This window comes from Daphnia pulex, chromosome 1 (assembly GCF_021134715.1).
Source record: "Daphnia pulex isolate KAP4 chromosome 1, ASM2113471v1".
In the NCBI taxonomy this organism is placed as follows: Eukaryota; Metazoa; Arthropoda; class Branchiopoda; order Diplostraca; family Daphniidae; genus Daphnia; species Daphnia pulex.
The window spans coordinates 8060596-8082473 of record NC_060017.1 but is presented as its reverse complement, the minus strand read 5'-3'; the positions used below and the strand labels follow the sequence as shown (position 1 = coordinate 8082473).

General features: G+C 41.9%; 2 protein-coding genes and 2 long non-coding RNA genes across 4 annotated transcripts; 1 reads left to right on the top strand and 3 right to left on the bottom strand.

The window, feature by feature from the left end:
- Positions 1-207: 207 nt before the first annotated feature.
- Positions 208-1295, bottom strand: LOC124193075. The gene is made up of 3 exons (XM_046586731.1): positions 1144-1295; positions 928-1055; positions 208-845 (listed from the first exon to the last, which is right to left on the bottom strand). The coding sequence occupies exons 1-3, from the start codon at positions 1199-1201 to the stop codon at positions 321-323; spliced, it is 711 nt and encodes a 236-aa protein (XP_046442687.1). The 5' UTR covers positions 1202-1295; the 3' UTR covers positions 208-320.
- Positions 1296-4449: 3154 nt separating this feature from the next.
- LOC124193081 lies at positions 4450-6876 on the bottom strand. The gene is made up of 6 exons (XR_006874006.1): positions 6545-6876; positions 6269-6482; positions 5831-6203; positions 5430-5757; positions 5187-5359; positions 4450-5099 (listed from the first exon to the last, which is right to left on the bottom strand). It is a non-coding gene; the product is annotated as an uncharacterized LOC124193081 (long non-coding RNA).
- A 2251-nt stretch (positions 6877-9127) lies between these two features.
- On the top strand, positions 9128-16315 carry LOC124193064 (endoplasmic reticulum metallopeptidase 1-like). The gene is made up of 15 exons (XM_046586721.1): positions 9128-9146; positions 11333-11462; positions 11525-12092; positions 12165-12292; positions 12361-12492; positions 12566-12686; positions 12766-13059; positions 13122-13547; positions 13651-13727; positions 13821-13928; positions 14037-14192; positions 14278-14486; positions 14607-14722; positions 14816-14994; positions 15213-16315. The coding sequence occupies exons 2-15, from the start codon at positions 11454-11456 to the stop codon at positions 15381-15383; spliced, it is 2694 nt and encodes an 897-aa protein (XP_046442677.1). The 5' UTR covers positions 9128-9146; positions 11333-11453; the 3' UTR covers positions 15384-16315.
- Positions 16316-17681: 1366 nt separating this feature from the next.
- LOC124193059 lies at positions 17682-20628 on the bottom strand. The gene is made up of 2 exons (XR_006873991.1): positions 18855-20628; positions 17682-18632 (listed from the first exon to the last, which is right to left on the bottom strand). It is a non-coding gene; the product is annotated as an uncharacterized LOC124193059 (long non-coding RNA).
- Positions 20629-21878: the final 1250 nt, after the last annotated feature.

The following is a 21878-nucleotide window of genomic DNA, read 5'->3' as shown; positions in this document are numbered from 1 at the left end:
ATATTGTTAAAAAAAGATGGAGACAACCAACAATACTTCAAATGAATCAATACTGGTTCTAAATTAGAACTCAAGCGGGGGTCATCTCTTGCATGGTAGCCAAGAATTGTGCCTTAATTGAAAAGTTTGAGGAGTTGATTCCTTTCCAATTCACCACTATTAAGTATCTATTAATTTTTAGTATGACCAGTGATTGATCCATAAAAGTGCGATATGAATTTTGTAATCAGAAAGTAAGAAACAAATAGAGTTTCAAAACAAAAAGGTAATAACAATTATAACAACAGATCATTTCAGCGGCGGTTTGACGGACTATTAAGTTAATAGAATCCGTTGAAGAATGGGTAAGGTTGAGGGAGGTATCCAGTGAATCCAGGGTAAGGAGTGACGAATCGGGCAGGAGCGATGGGAGCAACTGGGGCAGTGTAAACGGCGTTGTCGGGCTGGCCGTCCTGGTTCAGGTCAACGCTTTTGTAACGGAAATCGTTGAGGAATTCAGCTGGGTTGTGGGGAAGGACGGCAACTTGACGTTTGCTGCGGGTGGACTTGACCTCAGCGGCGGGAGCAGCGGCGGGAGCAGCGGCAGCCTGGACGAAGGGGTAGGTGAAAGGAGCGCCGTAAGTGTAGGGGAATCCAGCGCGGTAGTTCAGACCGGCGTAGGGGAAGTAGTTGGGCAAGAGAGCGGGGGCTGCGGTGTAGACTGGGACATCGGGTTGGCCGTCCTTGTTCAAGTCAACGCTCTTCGACAACAAGTCATTGGTAAACTGAGGATTGTATGGGGACCATTGGCTGTAATATGGGGCAACCCATTGGGCAGAGGCGCAAGCCAAGAAGAAGCTGATGATCTATTGATTAAATTGAATTGATTGTTAATGGTAGAGAATGGAAATATATTAAAAAGAATTGGATAGAGACAAAAGAACTTACCAAGAATTTCATGTTGGGATAATGCTTGTTGTGGACAGACGTTGCAGTGAACAAGTGAAGAGATTGGAATTGGGGTCTTCTTTTATATCGTTCAAAATATGCCGTTGGGCAAAAGACTACACCCTTTACTTGAATTGTGAGAAAAAAACTTCCGCAATTATTTTATGTTCAAATTTCAAGTTCAAACCAAATCCTTTCACTAAAAATGCTAGTGACCTTGAAATCTCGTTTGACGAGAGTCCATGCGAGCAGTCATACCGCCCGGTGTATCCATGGGATAGGATACACCTGCTGGTGAATCTCGTTTTCGCTTTTACCCTTGGATGATTCAACCACACCCATGTTCCGCAATATTTTACTTTTGAGCTTTAATCTGGAAAAAACTCGAATTTGAACAACAAAATTCATTTGGTGTGTTCCCGCTGTAAAAGGACTGATTCTAGACCCACATATCAACAAAGTGGCTGAGGAGTGGAATGGGTGGGATTCGTGAGAAAGAAGGTTCGCCAATGTCAACTTCTCGATTCGTTAGCTACACAACCGTTTCACGCCATAAAAATACTACAGCATACGTTTTTAGCTCGAAACCAAACGGCTGTAATCTGAATAACGAAATCGAAAGGGCCAGCACATCGTTTTCTTGCGAACTCATCAGCTGAGGCTGAGGCGGTTTAATAAATTATTGAAGTAAAAGAAATAGTCACGTCGAGTCTTCTCTACATGTAAAACTAGGTAAACTAAACTGATTCCTTGTCTAAATAGACTATATTTTATAAAAAGAAAACTATTATTTTCTAGTTGTTCAGCTGGCAAAATACATAATTGTGGATTTCATTTTACTTCATGTTGGAGTGATAGTTGATTTGCTTGAAACCAACTGTAGAATTAATACTTCCCTAGCGATTCGCCCGCAATAAAAAAAAAGTGAAAAGGATTTTAACGCAGCCGTGTTTCAAATCAAATGTGCGTGAATCTGTTGCATACCCGCACTTCTGTTTGCTATCACGTGTCGTTCAACTCTATATCCCATCTAACCTGTTGAAACAATGCCAAAAACAATGGTGTACTAGAACGGGACGTGCGTCATTTACCTGCGTCTATGATAACGCACTTGCACACCTGCACTGCTTTCAGTCTCCTTCCCTCTTTAGTTCTTTCACCCTTATAGGTTAGGATTCAACAACAACAAACACTGAGTTGACATAATTGTCAATTAACAAATTGGGTTTGACTCAGACCTAACGAGGGAAAAGTTGAGATATTCATGCTTTTCACGTTTTTCAATTGCATCACCCAACTACTACACTTCCACTAGAAAGTATATCAAGTCATAGGTCATCTTACTTTAAGAGAATTCACGTAATACCTACCTATTTCAATCATAAATGCCTGCAGTATTTTTAAAAATTAAAAGAAAGTACCAACGATACCGTCACCGCAAGTAGGATGTGGTCCATGATGATGCACGTATCTCGTAATTGAATAGATCGTCACATCAGGAGTAGATAGTGAAAGCCGAAGTATCTGCTCTGCTAGTCAAGGGTTTCTTCCAGAGTTAAGGTATGTTCAGCCTATCTAAATCTGATGCTTATCTACCGAGGAAATAGATGAGAAAAGTGGAAATAAAGGTCCATGATCAAAAACAAAGGAATTGTCCTTACCGGGGCGATTAGTCATCGTTGAATTGCTGGATAGTCTCGTGACCATTCAAAGGATATCCTGTGAACACGAGGACCTCGTTCAATCAGAGCCTTCGAATCCTGGTAATACAACGGAAGCATGACCAACCAAGAGCTTATTAAGTGAGGCAAGAGATCTAATACTGTATTGTGCAGATCTACGAATGATAATAATCACGATTCTCTCTTCAGTCAGCCGTTCTCTTCAATTCGTTCGCTTTTCCATTAATACCTACAAAGAAAAGAAGAAAATGAAAATAAAGAAATGTTTTTCTAAGTAAAATATATACAATACATGGCAAACAGGCAAAAGTGAAAGAAGAATGACGGGAAGTTCATTTTCGTGTAAGCCCAAGGAAGAAATGCTATGAAGCACAAGAGCATCAACTGGGCCGATTGGCATTCGCTGAAAGAGGATTTTGCATTGGGGAACTCGGAGAGTCCAGTGATCGGGCAGATAAGCGGATTGTTTCGGGAAAAAGCGCGTAAATGATGACTGCATGAATCCAATGCGAAATCAAGTCATGTAAAAATCACACCGAAAATTCTACTATGCACTTGGGGTTGGGGTGTGCCACTGCTTTCTTCCTTGATATCGACTCCCCCAGAAATACAAGTGCGCGCCACAATTATGCCAGTACCGGAGTGAGTGGATCAAGTTCCGTTGGCTGTTGGTTTACCGGGAGCGGACTCTACTCTGGGTTCAGTTTCCGCATGTAACTGCAGCATGACGTCATCTACTTTTGCCAGCCGTACCTTCTCACAACTTTTCCATACAGTTTCCATTTTGTCCTTCTTTGTTTCCATTACTTTGACAAATTTCTTTCTCAAGTATGATGATTATCTGAGTGGATTTGTTCTTGCCTGGAATAATAAAAAACTATTGGCTATATAAAAAAAATTAATAAAAACTAGTTAGTTTATTGTATGTACCTCTGTTATTTTGTGAACAGTATATGGGAGCCACCAGACTCCCAGCTGATATTGTATAACTCTATAACTCTTAACCAATGGCCTTTTCACATTTCATCTTAATCCCAACTGCAAGCAACTAATGTTTGAAACTGATGGGGTTGCTGATCCTGACCTAGAATTGAGATTGGAATTCTTGTTATTTCAGGCCAACAAAGGCCAATAAAGGAATACGAGTCTGACACTGAATATTTAGTTTACTGCATTACATACTTACAGCCTAATAAAGACACATAGAACTAAATGGTATTTTATTACGGATGCCGAGGACTCCACGGACCACGGCGCAATAGATCTCACCATAAAAATGCTTAAAATAATCACGTAACACAAGGGCTGAAGAATTTATAATATTTTTCTGCGTCCTAGGCAGCTTCACTGCCTGTGCTTTAAGCCTAAGTTTTACCTGCCAGGAGATGCCAAACTACCAACAGGAGTTGTGATACAATTCACTGCAGACGAAATCCCCCGGGTGTGGCATGGCACGAGCACGCAACGGTGACATCTAGCAGGAAGAAGGCGAACCATATTTTAACTCTCCATTTCCAAAATCCAAAACATTTCATTGTTAAGGTAATGGTCGTCACAATAAAAAAAATTTAAACAAGAGAATACCTGTCATAATCCGTCAAGTTGAACGATCAAACCTTGTTCGACTCTGCTGAAAAGACGACCCAAGAAGTTTAGCGCAGTCCATTTTGCCCAATTTAGAGCTGTGCCATCAGTTTTGGACCACCGGATTCAAGTCGCTAATCCTTCACTTTAGTCATCTCATAAAGTCACTTTAAGTGATCTTGCACGCCTTTGTACACGAGTGTAACTTACTGCTCTAATAGATCGGAATGAGAGGTGGTGAACCTAAAACGAAAAACATTTATAGTTTCAAACAAGAGGACGAATAGAAAAGATTACGTCGAAAATTCAGCAAAGGGGGAGGGGAGCACTTTCATCGCCATGGGATTTCATTTAGATATGGCCGTAGATATAGTAAATAAAGAGGAACAAATATTGAGTTTCACAAGGCAATTCCGCTTTCCGTTTACAAATCTTCAGTGCAGAACTGCAGATGGGTGTGGCGCTACAATTTTTTAAATAAAAAGTAAGGGTGCTGCACTAACCTAACAATTTTGGCATGTTTCGCAAAGTTTGTTGATGACTGTGAAAGGTGCCGTTGTTAATGGTGATGTCAAATTCATTCCATCATATTAAAACATCAATAAGAAAGAGAAAATAAAGAGTTCGTTTTTGGTCGTTGATAACGCTATGGCTGTTGAGAGCTGGGAGTGTTACTGCTTCCGCCGCCGTTAACCCATATTATTCAGCTTCACATTAACCACTTGAAACAAATACCCTCTTCACAGAAGCCTGTCAAATAAATTATCAGGCAAAAAATTGCTGTCCTCATGAAGCGATTAATGTTTAGTTCGTTTACCTCATTTGCTGTTCCACTTCCCGAGGTGAACGAATAGGACTCGACTGTGGCGTTGCGGTGGATTTATCCGTCACATCTGAAAGAGTGGGCTAATAAATAAAAGAATAACAACAAAACAAGACAAATTAATGATAAAGGCCCGACACGAATGATACGCTGCTATCACTAAAACTGACCGTAGACGCACCGCCGCCATCAATCTGACTTCTCCAGCGGCCATGGAACCATCGTTACTTGTACAATGCGGTTGGCTACAGCGGCTGGCTTCGTTCAGCTGGGTCAATATGCTCATTGGCTAACGCTGAGGTCGGAAATGAGACTCTAGCCATTCTATCAAAGGACGAAGAGACTGAATAATACCAAGAATAGCTTATAAATCCACGGCAATTTCATAATAATGAGGAGAATGAATCTTTTACCTGATGGCAGATTCTCGGCCGCGTTCATCAGCGTGCGCCAGAACCTGTCGCTGGACGGAGAGGCGTTCAATATATTTGATTCAACAGAAGGGGGTGGGAGCGGCTACTGTTACTTATGGACGGTTCAACTATGGGAGCGAAAGGAACGCTAACAGGAGTTGGTGCGACAGAAGTGGATGCACTTCGCTATTAATATGAAAGGAAGTTGTTGTTGCTGCTGCTGATGGTCCACTGACTACAGCCGGAGGCGTTAAGTTCCAGTTCTGCATCGCGAAGGCGTAGTTCCTGATAACGAACTCGTAGTCTTTCGTACTTTCGTAAATCATGACTAGGTATTTTAAGCGAAAAAAAAAAAAACATTGGAACGACAAGTGATGCTGTAAAGAAACCATGACACTCACTTGATAACGGCTTAGAAGGTTGCGTTAATTGCACTCGAGTCGAGTCGGTACAGTATAGGATTCAGAACTCGAGAAGGACCTCATAATGTTCAAGGGCCACTTATTACACCAGACACAAATTCAGATATGCCACAAGTGTTGGATATTCTAGCAAGTAACAAACTACACAAAGGGTCAAAACTGACGTATTCATGTAAGGGGAGGCTATTGGTTGGATGAGTGATAGATAAAGAAGAAAATACCAGAGTTTCTGCTTCTTATTGGCTGTACGTTATTTGGCAAATGTGGAATATCCCAATCCCAGAAATACAAGAAGTGAAGTAATCGCTGTGTTAACTTCTGTGGTTGCTGCTGACCACATTTTTCTCCCACTCTAGAATGATAAAGAACTGTTTTCCATGAAAAAAGGATATGTGATTTTCAGTTAAACAAAAATACCTTACAGACAAGCCCCAAACACAAACTTCAGACACTTGCCTCCAAGACATCCTGTTTCTAGGATGATATTTCAATGAAGATGGCAAGCAATGCACCAAGGGGTATGAGGATTTCCAGTCAATATGGATATGTATGTTTTAGTCCTTAGATCAGTCACATTGATGGTGGGCTCACCATGTGTTGGAGCAACTTTGAAGTCACTTAAAAAGGATGACTGCATGATAATTTTAGCTTATTAATCTCTCTCTGGAAATAAACATTTGTCACTTTACTTACCCATCTGGGCTGACGATGGCAGCTGATAAATGTAGATGATAAAAATTGGAGATCTTCACTTCCTAGGAAAAGTACAACACTGTAAATGGATAATAATTTTCTTTAGGGGTAACGTTTGGAATAACATTCACTAAGCAGTTATTATCCAATCCATTCCTTTTCGATGGAGAGACAAGAATAAAGACAAAGGAAATTCTCATTTTGATTGGGGGAATAAAAGCAAGAGCACCCCAATGTCGATGTCTTTGGTCTACGGTATCACGAACTTCGCCGTGTGAGACCCCTTATCCAGAAACTGCGACAGGAAGAAAAACTGCCTTTGTCCGCCTATCACATGTGTTGGTCGGAAGAAATAACAAGGGCGTTTCGTTCTTTTCTTTATTTAAGCTAGTGTGTTTAAATTATCTTAACCAACAACATGCTATCACACGTTACAATATTTCACATAGAATCTGAACATCAGCCCAGAGAGGAGTGATTAGCCATCGGCCCATCAGGGTTCAACCACGTCCACGTCCACGACCAGGGTCCACGACCACGTCCACCGAAGAGATTAGAGAACAATGAACATTAGAATTTAGAAAGAACAAAGAAAAGAACACTGGCTTAGGCTACTACAGTACTACACTGTCCAATTTTTGGGAAATGGGAAGCAACTTCGCAGCGATTGCCGGTTGGTGGGATGGTGGCGTAAGTTGCAGTGGCTAGTAAAAAGTCCCGCCAAGCGGGTGTGTTATTAACTAACACATGTTACTCAAACTCAATGTGTCAAAGGAGGGTTCAGAATAACGAAAATAACTTATAGGCTGTACTCACCTTGTTAAAATAAATTAATAGACTTATAATAAATAAAATTCCCTATATATTAAGACTAAGCGAGAGTCGAAGGGTTGTTTGGTTAAGGAACAACACATTTTTTTAGTTTTTGATTTCTGGCTTTCTGCCATAAGCGCCGTGTTGAACGTTTTCTCGGGAGCGGTATTTTATGTGGTGCGAAACTATGGGGTGCGAAATGAACACTTTTTCAAAAAAAAATGTTCAAAAATCGATTACCATATTTGATTTGAAAACAAATTGATAATCGATTTGAATATTGAAATCAAGTTGAAAAAAGATTCAAAAATTGAAAATCTTTTGAAAACGATTGCAAAAAGTGAAAATGATTTTAATAAATGTCATTGGAAAACGAAAATGATTTTGAAAACTTAAATTGAATTTGAACAATGAAAATAATTAAAGAAAATGAAAATGATTTTGATAAAACGAAAATGAATTTGAAAAAATAAATGGAAAATGGAAAAATGATTTTGAACAAGTGAAATGAATTTGAAAAATGAAAATGTATTTAAAAAATTTCATTGGAAAACGAAAATTATTTTGAAAACTTGTATTGAATTTGAACAATGAAAATAATTAAAGAACATGAAAATGATTTTGATAAAACGAAAATGAATTTGAAAAAATAAATTGAAAATTGAAAATGATTTTGAACAATTTAAATGAATTTGAAAAATGAAAATGAATTAAAAAATCTATACATTAGATTAAAGTCGTTGAATGAAAAATTACGTGAAATTATTGTTTTTTTTCAGCTGATAGCGACGGTGGCGCCGTCCCAACAATAGCGCCACACGAGAAAAACCACCATTAAACGCCGTTTACTTGAAACTACGTAATAGTTAGATGTTTTATTCTCGTCCAAAATGGACGGTTTAAAAGACATTCAAGAATTGCTGTCACAACCTATAATAAGGACCATCGCCGATGCAGCCATGCAATTCCTTCAAGGAATTGCCAACCAAAACCCACAGCAGACTCAAAATGAGAATCCTGGCATGAGTCCCTCCACCCAGAACTTCTTTGGAAATTTCACAGTTTGATTCCCCAAGGGAGGCCACTGGATTTCTGTTACCAGACATGGATCGCAAAGAATATCCAAGACGATAACCAGACGGCCCAGCAATAGGAGATATATCCGATGACGTTGTACACGAATTGCCAGCACAAGATCCACGGGTGACACTTTTCGATCTGGTGTTAGGCATGTCGTACTTTTCACTCTCGTCTTCGTATCGGGTCTTTTTCACCAATTTGGTCTCGGCTCCATAATCCTCATTTACATTAGATGCGCTTGATATAAATAAAAATTTAAATTCTGTTATTATTTTTACAACCATGTATAACTTACCATTCCATTTCGTGCGTATCTAAAACTGGTTATCGTCTTGGATATTCTTTGCGATCCATGTCCGGTAACAGAAATCCAGTGGCCTCCCTTGGGGAATCAAACTGTGAAATTTCCAAAGAAGTTCTGGGTGGAGGGACTCATGCCAGGATTCTCATTTTGAGTCTGCTGTGGGTTTTGGTTCGCGATTCCTTGAAAGAATTGCATGGCTGCATCGGCGATGGTCCTTATTATAGGTTGTGACAGCAATTCTTGAATGTCTTTTAAACCGTCCATTTTGGACGAGAATAAAACATCTAACTATTACGTTGTTTCAAGTAAACGGCGTTTTATGGTGGTTTTTCTCGTGTGGCGCTATTGTTGGGACGGCGCCACCGTCGCTATCAGAGTATCAGCTGAAAAAATCAATAATTTCACGTAATTTTTCATTCAACTACTTTAATCTTCATAGTACCGAACATGATAATTGAATTGATTTCATATTACACATATACATATGAAAATGTATAGATTTTTAAATTCATTTTCATTTTTCAAATTCATTTAAATTGTTCAAAATCATTTTAGTGTTCAATTCGCACCCCATAGTATTTACTTGTTCTTCCAATATTAACATAATTTGATACATTCATGTATGATGACATTTTAATAACCAGTTATTTTTACAATGCAAAAATTTTAATAAATTTATCCATTTTCACACAAAACTTTCACACAAATTTGATGACAATTTGGTTTTATATGGGGTGCGGATTGAACACTTTTTCCAAAAAAAATGTTCAAAAATCGATTACCATATTTGATCTGAAAACAAATTGATAATCGATTCGAATATTGAAACCAAGTTGAAAATAAATTCAAAAATTGAAAATGTTTTGAAATTGATTTCATAAATTGAAAATGATTTTGAAAAATGAAAATGATTTCGAAAAACTAAAATGAATTTGAAAAACTAAAATGATTTCGAAAAATGAAAACGAATTTGAAAAATGAAAATGAACTTGAAAAATGAAAATGAACTTGAATATCCATACAATTTCGGGAGTGCGATATGACACCACCCTACTCTATCCCCAGCTCTCTCCGGATGCTATAGCCACCCCGAGACAACCGACTAGCCATTGATGGCTATGTCGCTGATTCCAGCCAGCAAGGCCGTCAGCGATACTGTCAGCCCTTGCCGGGCGGTGCTGGCCACCGCTGCCGCCACAACGGCCGCCGCTAAAAGTCTCTCTCGACCGCAGGCCGAGTATTACCCTACACAAAAATAGATTACACGATCCAACGTGAAAAGTTTCATGTTCCTATACGACTACTTTTATTTGAGGCCGGCCATGAAAAAAAAGCTTTTCTGTTGAAACGGACATGAGCAACATGACCATTTGGATCCTCTTCTTTGGCCTCCACCGCCATGTCCGCTGCCTCCATGATGGTAGAAAAGATAGACGTTGCGCCAATTTTTGGTGTTCAATCCGTCGCTGCAGCTGAGACAGAGCCATCCTTCCAATGAGCTCTTCCTTGGAAATGGCCCAATTGTATATAAATGCCGTAGAGTATCGGGTAGGTAACACTTCCGGCGCAAGTGGACCACATGGCAAAGACGTAGAGACAATAGAGAAGTCCAGCTCCCCAATCCGCTTAGATAGCGGATAATTTCCAGCAGGGCCAGCACCAACATGAGGATCCACGTCAGCAAGACGGCGTGTCCGCCTTCTTCTTCTCGTCGGATTGAACGGCAGAGTATCGCAGCAGTACAGGACGCATAGGCCTATCCAGCGAAACGTACCAGAACACTTCTTTCCGGGCAGTTGGCAGTTAGTGGAATGACGAGAACTTCGCGAGAACGTCATACCGAGGCGTGACTGGAACTTTTCTCAGGTGAAAGCCACCCATTCGGCCGTTCCGTCTTCATCGTTGCTGGGTAGGCTGTGTGTCATTTACTGCAGGAACATGAAACTTTTCACGTTGGATCGTGTAATCTATTTTTGTGTAGAATACTCGGCCTGCGGTCGAGAGAGACTTCAGCGGCGGCCGTAGTGGCGGCAGCGGTGGCCAGCACCGCCCGGCAAGGGCTGACAGTATCGCTGACGGCCTTGCTGGCTGGAATCAGCGACATAGCCATCAATGGCTAGTCGGTTGTCTCGGGGTGGCTATAGCATCCGGAGAGAGCTGGGGATAGAGTAGGGTGGTGTCATATCGCACTCCCGAAATTGTATGGATATTCAAGTTCATTTTCATTTTTCAAGTTCATTTTCATTTTTCAAATTCGTTTTCATTTTTCGAAATCATTTTAGTTTTTCAAATTCATTTTAGTTTTTCGAAATCATTTTCATTTTTCAAAATCATTTTCAATTTATGAAATCGTTTTCAAAAGATTTTCAATTTTTGAATATATTTTCAACTTGATTTCAATATTCAAATCGATTATCAATTTGTTTTCACATCAAATATGGTAATCGATTATTGAACATTTTTTTTGGAAAAAGTGTTCATTCCGCACCCCATAGTTTTACTCACTTACCTACAAAGCTAACATAAATAAAGTTCATTAGAAAAAATTCTATTTTTTTACCTATTTAATTATTTATATTTTTTTTTTCAAGGGAACCCCGCGTTTGGACTTAAACAAACCTGAAACAAACCAACTACAAAAAGTCGCCATTGAACGCTAGATGGCGCTGGTGATAACAATAACAATACACGTGTAAAGTGACTTGGTTGAAAATGTTTGAGGTCTGAAAGCTATTTTTCCTTTTGATCTTTTCTTTAATGCACAGTTTTGTTTCTGAATGCAGGAGGCCAATATAAGAAAACGAGGGAAACTCGCTAGTGATTTGACTCCATTTGGCTCGGCCGTTGGAATGACGGATAAAAACGGTTACAGCCAGTCTTGGAAATTCCCTTTACTTCCCTCTTTAATTAGTTTAGCTTTCGGCTTTATAATTCTCATGGGAATTTCAATGTTATCGGACCATCGACTACCAAATCCAATCTTGCTGAAAGATTCCAGTTCTCACCCTGGAGCTTTCGTTGGAGAGCGTGCTTATAAGCACCTAGAGAGATTAACAAGCATCGGTCCCCGAGTGGCTGGCAGCTATGAGAATGAAATCAGAGCTGTTGATTTGCTTATGAGAGAAATTGGGTTCATAAAACAATTTGCCCATCCTGCTCACAAAATCACCATGGATCTTCAAAAACCTTCTGGTGTCATGACTCCAGTTGCTCATGGGTTGGATCACAACACAATTTATCATTCACTCGCAAATGTCATTGTCAAAATTGAAGATAAAAACTCAACAGATGTGAATGCAGAAGAAGCATTGTTAATCAATGCTCATTTTGACAGTGTTCGTGGAAGCCCAGGTTATAGATTTTCTAAATCCTGTTAAAATATCTCTGTTTTTTGTAAAATTATTTAATGCCTATGTTTTGTAGGTGCGAGTGACAATGGTGTCAGTGTTGCAGTGGCTCTTGAAGTACTGGAGGTGCTCTCTCGTGGAAAAGAACCCACCAAACATCCAGTGATCTTTCTTTTTAATGGTGCAGAAGAAAAGGGCATGCTGGTATAGGATTGCATCTTATAATTCGAGGGTAAGATCCGTGTTATAATTCTTTCAATTCTGTTTTTTAGGGTGCGCATGGCTTCATCACGCAACACATGTGGGCAAAACAAATCGGGGCCTTCGTAAATCTAGACGCTTGTGGAACCGGAGGCAGAGAAATTGTTTTTCAGGCGGGTCCCGGCAATGCGTGGCTTATAAAGGTTCATTCTAATCAATATTCCAACGTTATTACCGAGGCATATATAACTGATACTGTGTAATAACGATGCAAAGGCGTACGCGGCAGCTGCCCCTTATCCCTTCGCAAACATCGTCGGCCAGGAAATCTTTGATGCAAAGTTGGTGCCTTCTGACACCGATTTCAAAATCTTTCGAGATTTTGGCAAAATTCCAGGTCTGGATGCTTATGTGATTCATCATAAATATTCCTCCTACTCACGAGAAGGCTCTTTACTGTTTTTTTTTTTTTTTAGGACTCGACCTCGCGTATTTTAAGAACGGTTATGTCTACCACACGAAATATGACGATATCCAGCACGTTTCATTAAGCTCAGTGCAACGAGCTGGTGATAATTTACTTGCTTTAGTTTCTAACTTGGCCAAGTCTGATTGGCCATCTGTTCGAGATTCTAGCGACATTATTATCTTTTTCGATTACTTGGGATTGTTCATGATCACTTTCTCCAACTTATCGTGGCACCTTTTAAATATCACCCTGATTTCCCTAGCATTTTACCAATCTATCGCCTGGGTGACTATCCAAGACGGTAAATCAAATTTGAATTTCATGTTATAAATATTTTAATTGATTTGCTTTCTATTTATGCAGCTGACTCTCCTTCCGGCCGGATTGGCACTGTTTGCAAACAAGTCGTTTTTAGTTGTTTGACAGGTGTGTTTCAAATGTTGGGTGCGTTTTTCACGGCCTGGCTGGTGGTGGGTGTTATGACGTTGACTGGGAGCACAATGTCGTGGTACAGTCTCCCTCACGTCCTCATGGGGTTGTACGGATTGCCATCTCTGGGCATGTCACTCTTCCTCTTTCTCCAAGTGTCGGCAGCCCAAGAACGAGCCCTGAAATCCAGTTTTCTAGTGGAACGAGTTCAATTCGAAGGCGCTAAATTGAACCTGAGTTTGATTGTTCTCCTCACCTACATGTACGGTATTCGATCCAATGTACTTTTACTCCTCTGGCTGGCTTCGGCCATCTTTGGCCGATGGTTTTTGGACAAGATTTATCAAAGAAAAAGAATAGGTAATAACGGGTTTTTCCTTGCCTGATATTATTCGTCTTCATCTAGAGAGAGAGACTTTTATCCGTTTTAAAAAAATGCAATAATCTCTTCTGTGTACGATAGATGGCGGTTGGCTTCTTCTTCACTTTTTCTCGTTTGCCGTTCCCATTTTACAAACTCTTTACCTCTCGGACAGCGTTGTAATAATTTCTTTTCTCTTTTTTTTTTTATTCTCATTAACCTTTCCGTAATTTACTAGAAATTAATCCATTGTCCTCCTCTCATTACTAAAGATTGCACTTTTGGTGCCGATTTCCGGACGGAATGGCATCCATACCAATCCCGATCTGTTAGTCGCCATGGTGACGGTTGCATTTGGATTGGTGATCACGGCGTTTATCGTAGGCCTCACATTTCTTTTTTGACATTGAATTCTCTCGAATATGTGACGTGATCTATCGAGTGACGTAATAACTTGCATCTTTTTTATTTTTTCGGTTTGTTGGCAGTTCCCCTTGACGAGTTTAATACGCCATGCCCGCCGGATCTTGTACGTTCTGTTGGCCGGCCACCTTCTGGTTGCCATCGGAATAATATTCACTCCGTTGGGGTTCCCTTACTCGGCCGGCCTTGTTGAAGTTAAACCTCAGAGAGTCCAAATTCTGGTAGATGAATTGATCGTAAAAATGTTGAGAGAGCGATAGATTTTGAACCTTCTTCTTTTGGTTTATATCTGCTGTTTTATTTCAGCACGTCGAGAGGACCTTTTACGAGTCGAACGGGTTGGTCCGCCGGCGGGAGTCCGGGTATTGGCTCTTCGGTTGGGATCATCACATTAAACCGGAATTGCTGGCGCCACTGGAGCCAAAAGAGGGCGTCCAACTTGTCGACGAATCGCACTGTCACACCCTCCCATATTGCGGTCTGCCTTATTACTTCCCTTCACTAAAAAGGATTCGGTAATGCACACACATTTTGATTGCGTCCCAAGTCCTTCCAACCCATCTTAATGAAAAAAAAAAAGAGAAAAGAAAACTGTCGGTTAAAATTATCTATCGAAACCGCCACTCTGTCGACAGATCTTCCTATTGGGCGCCGGCTCCGCAACCATTAATTTATCATCCAGCCAAAATCCAGCTGATTGATCAAAAGCTTTCTGGCATAGATAAACGAAGCCTAACCTTTACGCTGACGGGTGAGCATTTGTATCCCTCTTTGGTCATCTTTCATGTCCCTCGTGGCGTAATCTTAAATGCTCCTTTTTTTTCTTTTTGTTCCGATCGACCAGGTCCGGATCACATGACTCTGTTGATATGGCCCGTCAAGGGAGTTGAACTAGTCGCCTGGTCCGCCAGCCAGGAGTTGCCGCTGCCCGATTCTTTCTACACCGAACGGCCGCTTTATTTCGTGACTTACTTTTACGGCGTTCAGCCCGACGTCCCTTACGAATTAACAGTCACTTTAAAGGTACTTTTTAAATTTTAAACTTTCTTTCTGGCAAAGGCTATTTTGGGTGACGAACGACTCTTGTTTTTGAAACTGGTCGTTGGTAGAGTCGTAAATTACCTTAACTAATGATTCACTTTCTTTTTTTGTTTGTTTGCTTGTCCCAACCTCATCTTTCTCTCTCTCTCTCCTTTTTGGCGCTTGTATATGGTCTGATGACGACGACGACGACGACCAAGGTCCCACCCTCTTTGAGTGGGAAGCAAGTGTTGGAGATGGCGGTGACGAGCCACATCCTGCACGGACACGAATCCATAGAAAATGAATTTGCCAACACCTTGAAGAAGAAGTTTCCGCCGTGGATGTACGCTCACGGATGGACCGCCACCTACTCACACTGGTTCTTTTAAAAAAAAACGAAAAAGATAAAGGCGATTCTAAGAAAAGTCAGCTCAGCTGTTTTGTCTAATACCGTACAACGTCGAAGAAGAAGAAGCACCTCACACCCAAAAAATTGATGTTTCTTTTTTTTATTTTTTCGAAAATTTTTCTTCTTCTTTTTCCATTTTCGTCGTTTTTCTGTTGTTTTCCAGAGAAGTTTATTATACGAATTGATGATGCATGTGCTTTATGAGTGAACCCGCGATGGGTCCATCAAACATCCTTGTTCTCTGTGCCAAACTCTGTGTGTGTTTGCGTGTATACCGTGTGTTTAGATGCTGTGCTTAACCGTCATCACATTTTCGCAGTCCAGCGCTTATGATTTCTTCTTCCAAACGTCTTTTGTATTTTCCCCCCTATTTTTCTGTTCATCTTTTTTTTTTTTATATTTTTTTCGTTAACTTTTGCTCCCAGTCTTCCATTACACGCGTCAATTTGCCAGCAGACAATCCCCCGTCGATTTCGACCGGTTCTTTCTCTCTTTTTTGTTGTTTCATTTTCAAATTCCATTTTGTTTTTGGTTTTATATATTTCATTTCAGAATTTTCTTGGGATTCTGTTGATTTCTTTTGTTTTTTCCTGTTTGTGCTTGAGGGATTGGTATATTTTTGGTTCTCTCTCTTCTATGTTGGTCGTGGCCTAGGCTTCCCCGCGGCTCATCCCAGACTTTTTGATCACGTGATGAAGATGGATTGACAGGAGCGAGTCATTGCTGCGGTCTGATGTTGCTGCCTCGCCTCTTCTTATGCGTCAAAGGAGCCCCGGAGAAAATGGGCGACTAGGAAATCAAGCCTGGAATATTTTCTCTTTTTTACTATTATTTTTGAATACAGCCCAGGCATTGATAAATAACCCTCCTCTGAGACTGGTACTGGCACTGAATAAAGAACAAAAACTGGAAGGCTCACGTAGAGAGATGAAATCCCGGAGCAACAGTTTAATAGGAAAAAATGATCAAATTTCTATGAAACCAATTGCACTGGAAGATGATTTAACTTGGTAATTGTCTTGAATCAACTGATGATATGGAGAGAAAAAATTTGGGAGATTACATCATCATTAGGCCGAATCCATCAAAGTTTACAAGGAGAGAAAGAATATGGCAATCCGGGTCGAGTTGTCTATTCTAGTGGTGTGGGTGCCACCTTTGTGTGTGTTTCTATAAAGGCACACACAATCGGTACTGTTTCTTTTTGGGCTCTCCCTTCTTCTTTGTAGCGCTCAGTTTGGAGTTGTGACATCATCGACGCATATATAATGAAGAGAGAGAAACGTGTGTGTGTACTGGTAGGAGTATAGTAGTAGTAGGTCATCATCCCAGTTTCTTTTTCTTCCTGTCTATTCTTTTTTTTTATTTATTTATTTTCCGTGTGTACCTTAACTTCCTTCTATTCTTTTTGACAAGAAGAAAAGGTGATTCACCATGTAAGAGGTTATTTACTTGGCACCCAAATCTCTTTTTCTTTTCTTTTCTACCTTCTTTTTTTGGCTCGAGTTTGGAACAAACAAAACATATGAAAAGGCAACTCAGCGTGAATCAAAAACCTGCGCGCGCGTGATTAGATTTATCCGTTTTGGTGATCCTGGACGGCCACTACCACCACCAAGAAATCAAGGGCTCATACACACACAAATACAAAAGAAGATGGAGCGTGTTGGACGTATAAGTGTGAGAGTCTTCACTACGTGATGATGCGTGTGTGTGGCTGGTCATAGTACGAAGGGAGGAGGGGGAGGATCACGTCACCCGGTAGAAACACTAGCTGCTGGGCCGGCTTCAACCACCCATAAATGTAATTCTCTCTCTCTCTGGTTATATTCTCTATACCTCGCGATACCAACGTGCTCGCATCACACATTTTTCCGAGACAACGATACATGCTCATTTATGGCGTTGCTGAGGCCGCAAAGGCCCGCAGGCTACATAGCTGGCGCCCTCTGCTGTCATCATATATGCAAAACTAAACCCCAGCCAGCCCCTCCTTGATTTTCACGACTTGTAAATGGGAATCAAGTTGAGTTTTTGCCATTGGTCTGCTGCTGCTGTACGTGTACATATGTAATTTCCAGGAATAGGATGAAAAGAGAATGGTGCGGTCGCCATTGCGGTCTTGTAAATGATACACAATGCCGTCCGTGGATTGTTTTACACACGTCGACCGCATAAGAAGAAGAAGAAGAGGTGGCTGGGAAAATGGTTGAACGCTCACGTCAAAATCAAGACAATATAGTTAACACCTGGCCGCGCGAGTAAACAACATTCAGAATACAATAATAGTGCGGTGTATTTTTCGACCAGCAAAATGGCCCATAGTCCATTTCATTATCAACAGCGTAATAATAAAAGGGGGAGAAAACGGGACTGGATGAATCACGACGAGAATGCGGAGGATTTCGATAGAGAAATGGAAGAAGAAGATGTACATGGTCACACACAAGTCGTGATTTTACTCCAAACGCCGGTGGTGGCCGTTGACGTCTTCTCTAAATCTCATCGACCGCATCCGCAATAGGAGTTGAGAAGAAGAAAACGATTTATTCGTCACGCGGAACAACAAGCGGCAGACGTGCAGTCGAGATAGGAAGAAAAAAAGAAGTTGCAGCCTCTCTTGCTGATATGTCTGTGCCATCCATAATCTTATATTTTCCTGGTCGGGCCACCACCACAAATCTCTGCTGCTGTTCCTTCATCTTTTTTTCTTCCTGTATAACTTGGTTATTTGCTGCTGCTGCTGCTCACGACGGTGCCTCAACTGCAGCAGTCACTTTAGCCCCGGTTATGTATCGATCTGCCACCCAAAAAAGAGCGCCACGATTCAAACATTCCCGCGATGACGACGACGTGATTGGCTCGTCTCTAAACTCGATTAAATGACGACGTGTTACATAACTCTGGCTGAGATAATCTCCAGCCGGACATGTTGACGGCGGCATTCCTGCTCCAAGTGCGGCACGTGGAGAGAAAAAGAGCCGCCGACGGTGAGATCAGATGGTCAAGGAAAACGTACCGGCCGGCCTTTCCAGTCGAAAAGGGAAATTTTTGTTTTTTTCTTTGGGTATGTATTCAAATTATCGATATTAGGTTTGACTGCATAATAACCGGGTGATTATCATTCATAATTCCCCTGCTGTTGTTGTTGTAGTAGGCGCATATGATGCAGACGGGGTGGGCGCGCGCAATATGTTGGACGACCTCAATCTCGAATGGATCGGCCGCGCTGTGAGTGATGATGATGGCCGTTATGTTGTGGAGAGAATGAAAGAATCAAAAAATAGGGAAAAAAGATGAGTGAGAGAAGGATGGGGGGACGTCAACAACAACAACAACAGGAAACTGATATCACGGCACAAACATTGAAAAGAGAGAAGAAGCCAAAAATTCATGTAATATAACGAGATAAAACCAAGTGAAAAAGGTAAATGAATCGACATCATCTCACGTTTCTCTCTCCTGTGCTGCGACGTATTATAACCATCCGCTGGATTATTAGTCAGCATTCAATTGCTGGTAGACGATCCTATTGCGGATTGCTGCTGCTGATTGCAAGAGTTATGACTATTGGGCGGCGGGTGTCAATAGAAGGCGGCAAACTCACGCAGGTCACAGAGGGTCGTGAATCGAAAAAAAAAAACAGCCGCCCAACCCAAATCATAATAATAATAATAATAATAACAAAAGAAAAGTTGTAAGAAATTGGAGTTTATAATACCGCGGCGGCACGAGACATGGCCCAGCTGCTGATCCTGCGTGTGCAGATACTATGCGAAACTGTTTGCTGCTGTTGCTCTTCTCGCGGTTGCGTTTATATACCTGTTTACCTTTTGTCCACGGCGTCATGTTGGTTATTATAGAAGGACGGGGCCTGGCCGGGCCGGCAGGAACGTCAGAGTTGTACTGGAATGTTTGGTTGTGGCGGGTCTGGCTTGTCCCGACAAGGGAATGGCGTCATCGCTGGGGCTCATCATGTCAGAATCTAGCGATGGCGGATCGCGCAAATCGTTCATTGACATCACGCCCAGCCCAGCCCAGCCCGGCTCGGCTAGAGAGGATGGGGCGGAATCAGGTAAAGAGAAAAAGGAGGATGAAGGTTAGACACACACGGAATGAAATCACCACCTGAAGATGAGAAATCAGAGATGGAGAAACAAAAGGCCTCAGCGTGAATCAACGAAATCAAAAACGGGCGGATGCAGACGAGGAAGCGGAGCATCCGCCCACCTTGTCAGGGGGTGACAAAAGGTGAACGACACAATCAGCAAACAAGAAATTCTCGGCTGAAAATGACAAAAGGAGAAAATATAGAAAAAATAAGCGGACGATGAGACAGTTGTTGTTGGACAACTAGTCCGCGGGATAGACGGCGGCGGGTGAAGTCATTGGGAGCGGTTCACGTTGGCACGATGTAACACAGCTACACTCGGATTATCACGTCAGCTATGCCGACATCTTGCCTTCGCGCGAAACCCTCCATTCCAGCAGTCACTCCCGCGGCTTCGTCCTCGCCCCCCACCAACCACACACGTACACACAGCCGACCCACACACAGACAGACACACACTCACGACAGACGCACATCATCCTGCAGCACTGCTGGCAGACTCGAGTGCACGGAACAAATAGACTTGATGCGGATCGATCGGAATCAAAAACGACAACAAGGCCGTTGATGTGGGGGAGTAGGAAATTGCTCAATGGCGCTTACGTCAAATTGACGTGAGTCTATTAGAAAAGAATAGCCGAAAAATCGGAAATAATCAAAAAAGCCGTGACAAGAAAAAGGGCCAACAATCAAAACCAATCATAAAGGGGAGTAGCAAAGACATATAAGAATTAGATCGGGAAAATAAGAAGAGAAAATAACCGGGGCCCCAACTTGGAAGAGGGTGGGTGTCTCCTGTTATTTTTTCCCCGAGTCACGGATGAGGTCGAGTCACGCGCTCGCCCCATATCAAAATATCGAAAGAGCATCTACAACTCGGCTACAACAACAACAACAACAACAACACACTTTGACGTTTCTCTACGTTCGTATCAATTCTCCTTGCGGCACAACAACATTCCCCCCCCCAAACAAAATATAAGGATAACCGAAAAAGGGTTTCGTTCGTTCGTTCGGGTGTGGAGAGTGCCGTAGTAAAAACGGCATCGATTGGACGACGCAACCGAACGGGACGGAGACGCAATCAAGACTAAAGTTGTTTCCCGACTCCACGCGTGGGTTATCCTCCCTCTCTCTCTCTCTCGCCCTTTTTTTCCTTATATTCTCTCACAACGTTCCCGGTCCCAGGTGGTACTGGGCGTTTCACTTTTTTTCTTTTCTTTCTTTCTGGCTAAAAGAAAAACGAACCAACACACACACCTATAGCTATTCACGCAATGTGTACAAGGTGGAAGGGGGAAAAGAAATAAGAAGAAGAGAAAGAAGGTATTATTGCTGTTGGGCTTCTTCTATTATTCGGTCCAAACCGGAGTAATCAAGAAACGGTGACTGGATGATCTTGAACGGTCGAGTCCCCTGGCTGATAGGAGGATCCCGCACTTTCCCAGAAGAGTGACGAGGCTAAGCTATTGCCGTTAATGTTATAACACGTTGCACGAGGATATAGAATATCTTGGTCGGGGATAAGGTGTCCAGGACAAAAAACCTGGGGCCTATGCGCAAACACCAAGAGAAGAAAAAAGGTGTGAGCGTGAGATTGCCGATCAAGACGCAAGATGGCCAGTCGACTGTGAAAGAATAAAACGAAAATAACTGGCGTGATGCGCGCCGAGCGTTTCTTAAAGAAAGGTGAGGCACAACACACTCACGGAGGGAAGAAGAAGAAAAATATCTAAATTTCAGGGTTGGGCATCAGACGAGAGAGCGTGAGCGGTAGAGTATAGAGAGGAGGATCTTGAACAAATGTCAAACTGATGCCAAGTGCCGGCCGGGGTTTGGTCCGGCCCACGCCTTTCTTCTTCTTTCTCATTTGATGCCGGAACTGCTGGTAGAGAAATGGGAATGTTCCTCAATTTCTTATCGAATAATTCCTGGTTGTTGTTGGCGGCGCGCAGAGAGCCTATCCGCCGACACGTTGCGTGTATAGTGTATATCCACACACACATACACACACACAGTGTGTGTGTATACATTCACGGGTTTCTACCTCCCACGAGTTCGAGGGGTTGGTTCGTTTTCTCATAAATAAATAATTACCATAGCTAGCTGGGATTCATGCGTGTTTGTGGATGGATACACACACCTCCGGCCAGCGGACCTGGAAGAGCTGATGGAAGATAGAGAAATGGCCACAACTTTCTCGGCTCGATTGATACCTGGCTGCTGCTGCCAGAGGATGGAAAAATTGATCAGAATATTTTTGGGAAACATTTGAATAAACGGGAATAGACGTGATGTGAAATCAACCCCGGGAGGGGATATCTAGGGTGGGTGGTAGCTCTGCTCTCGCCGTGTAGTAAAAAA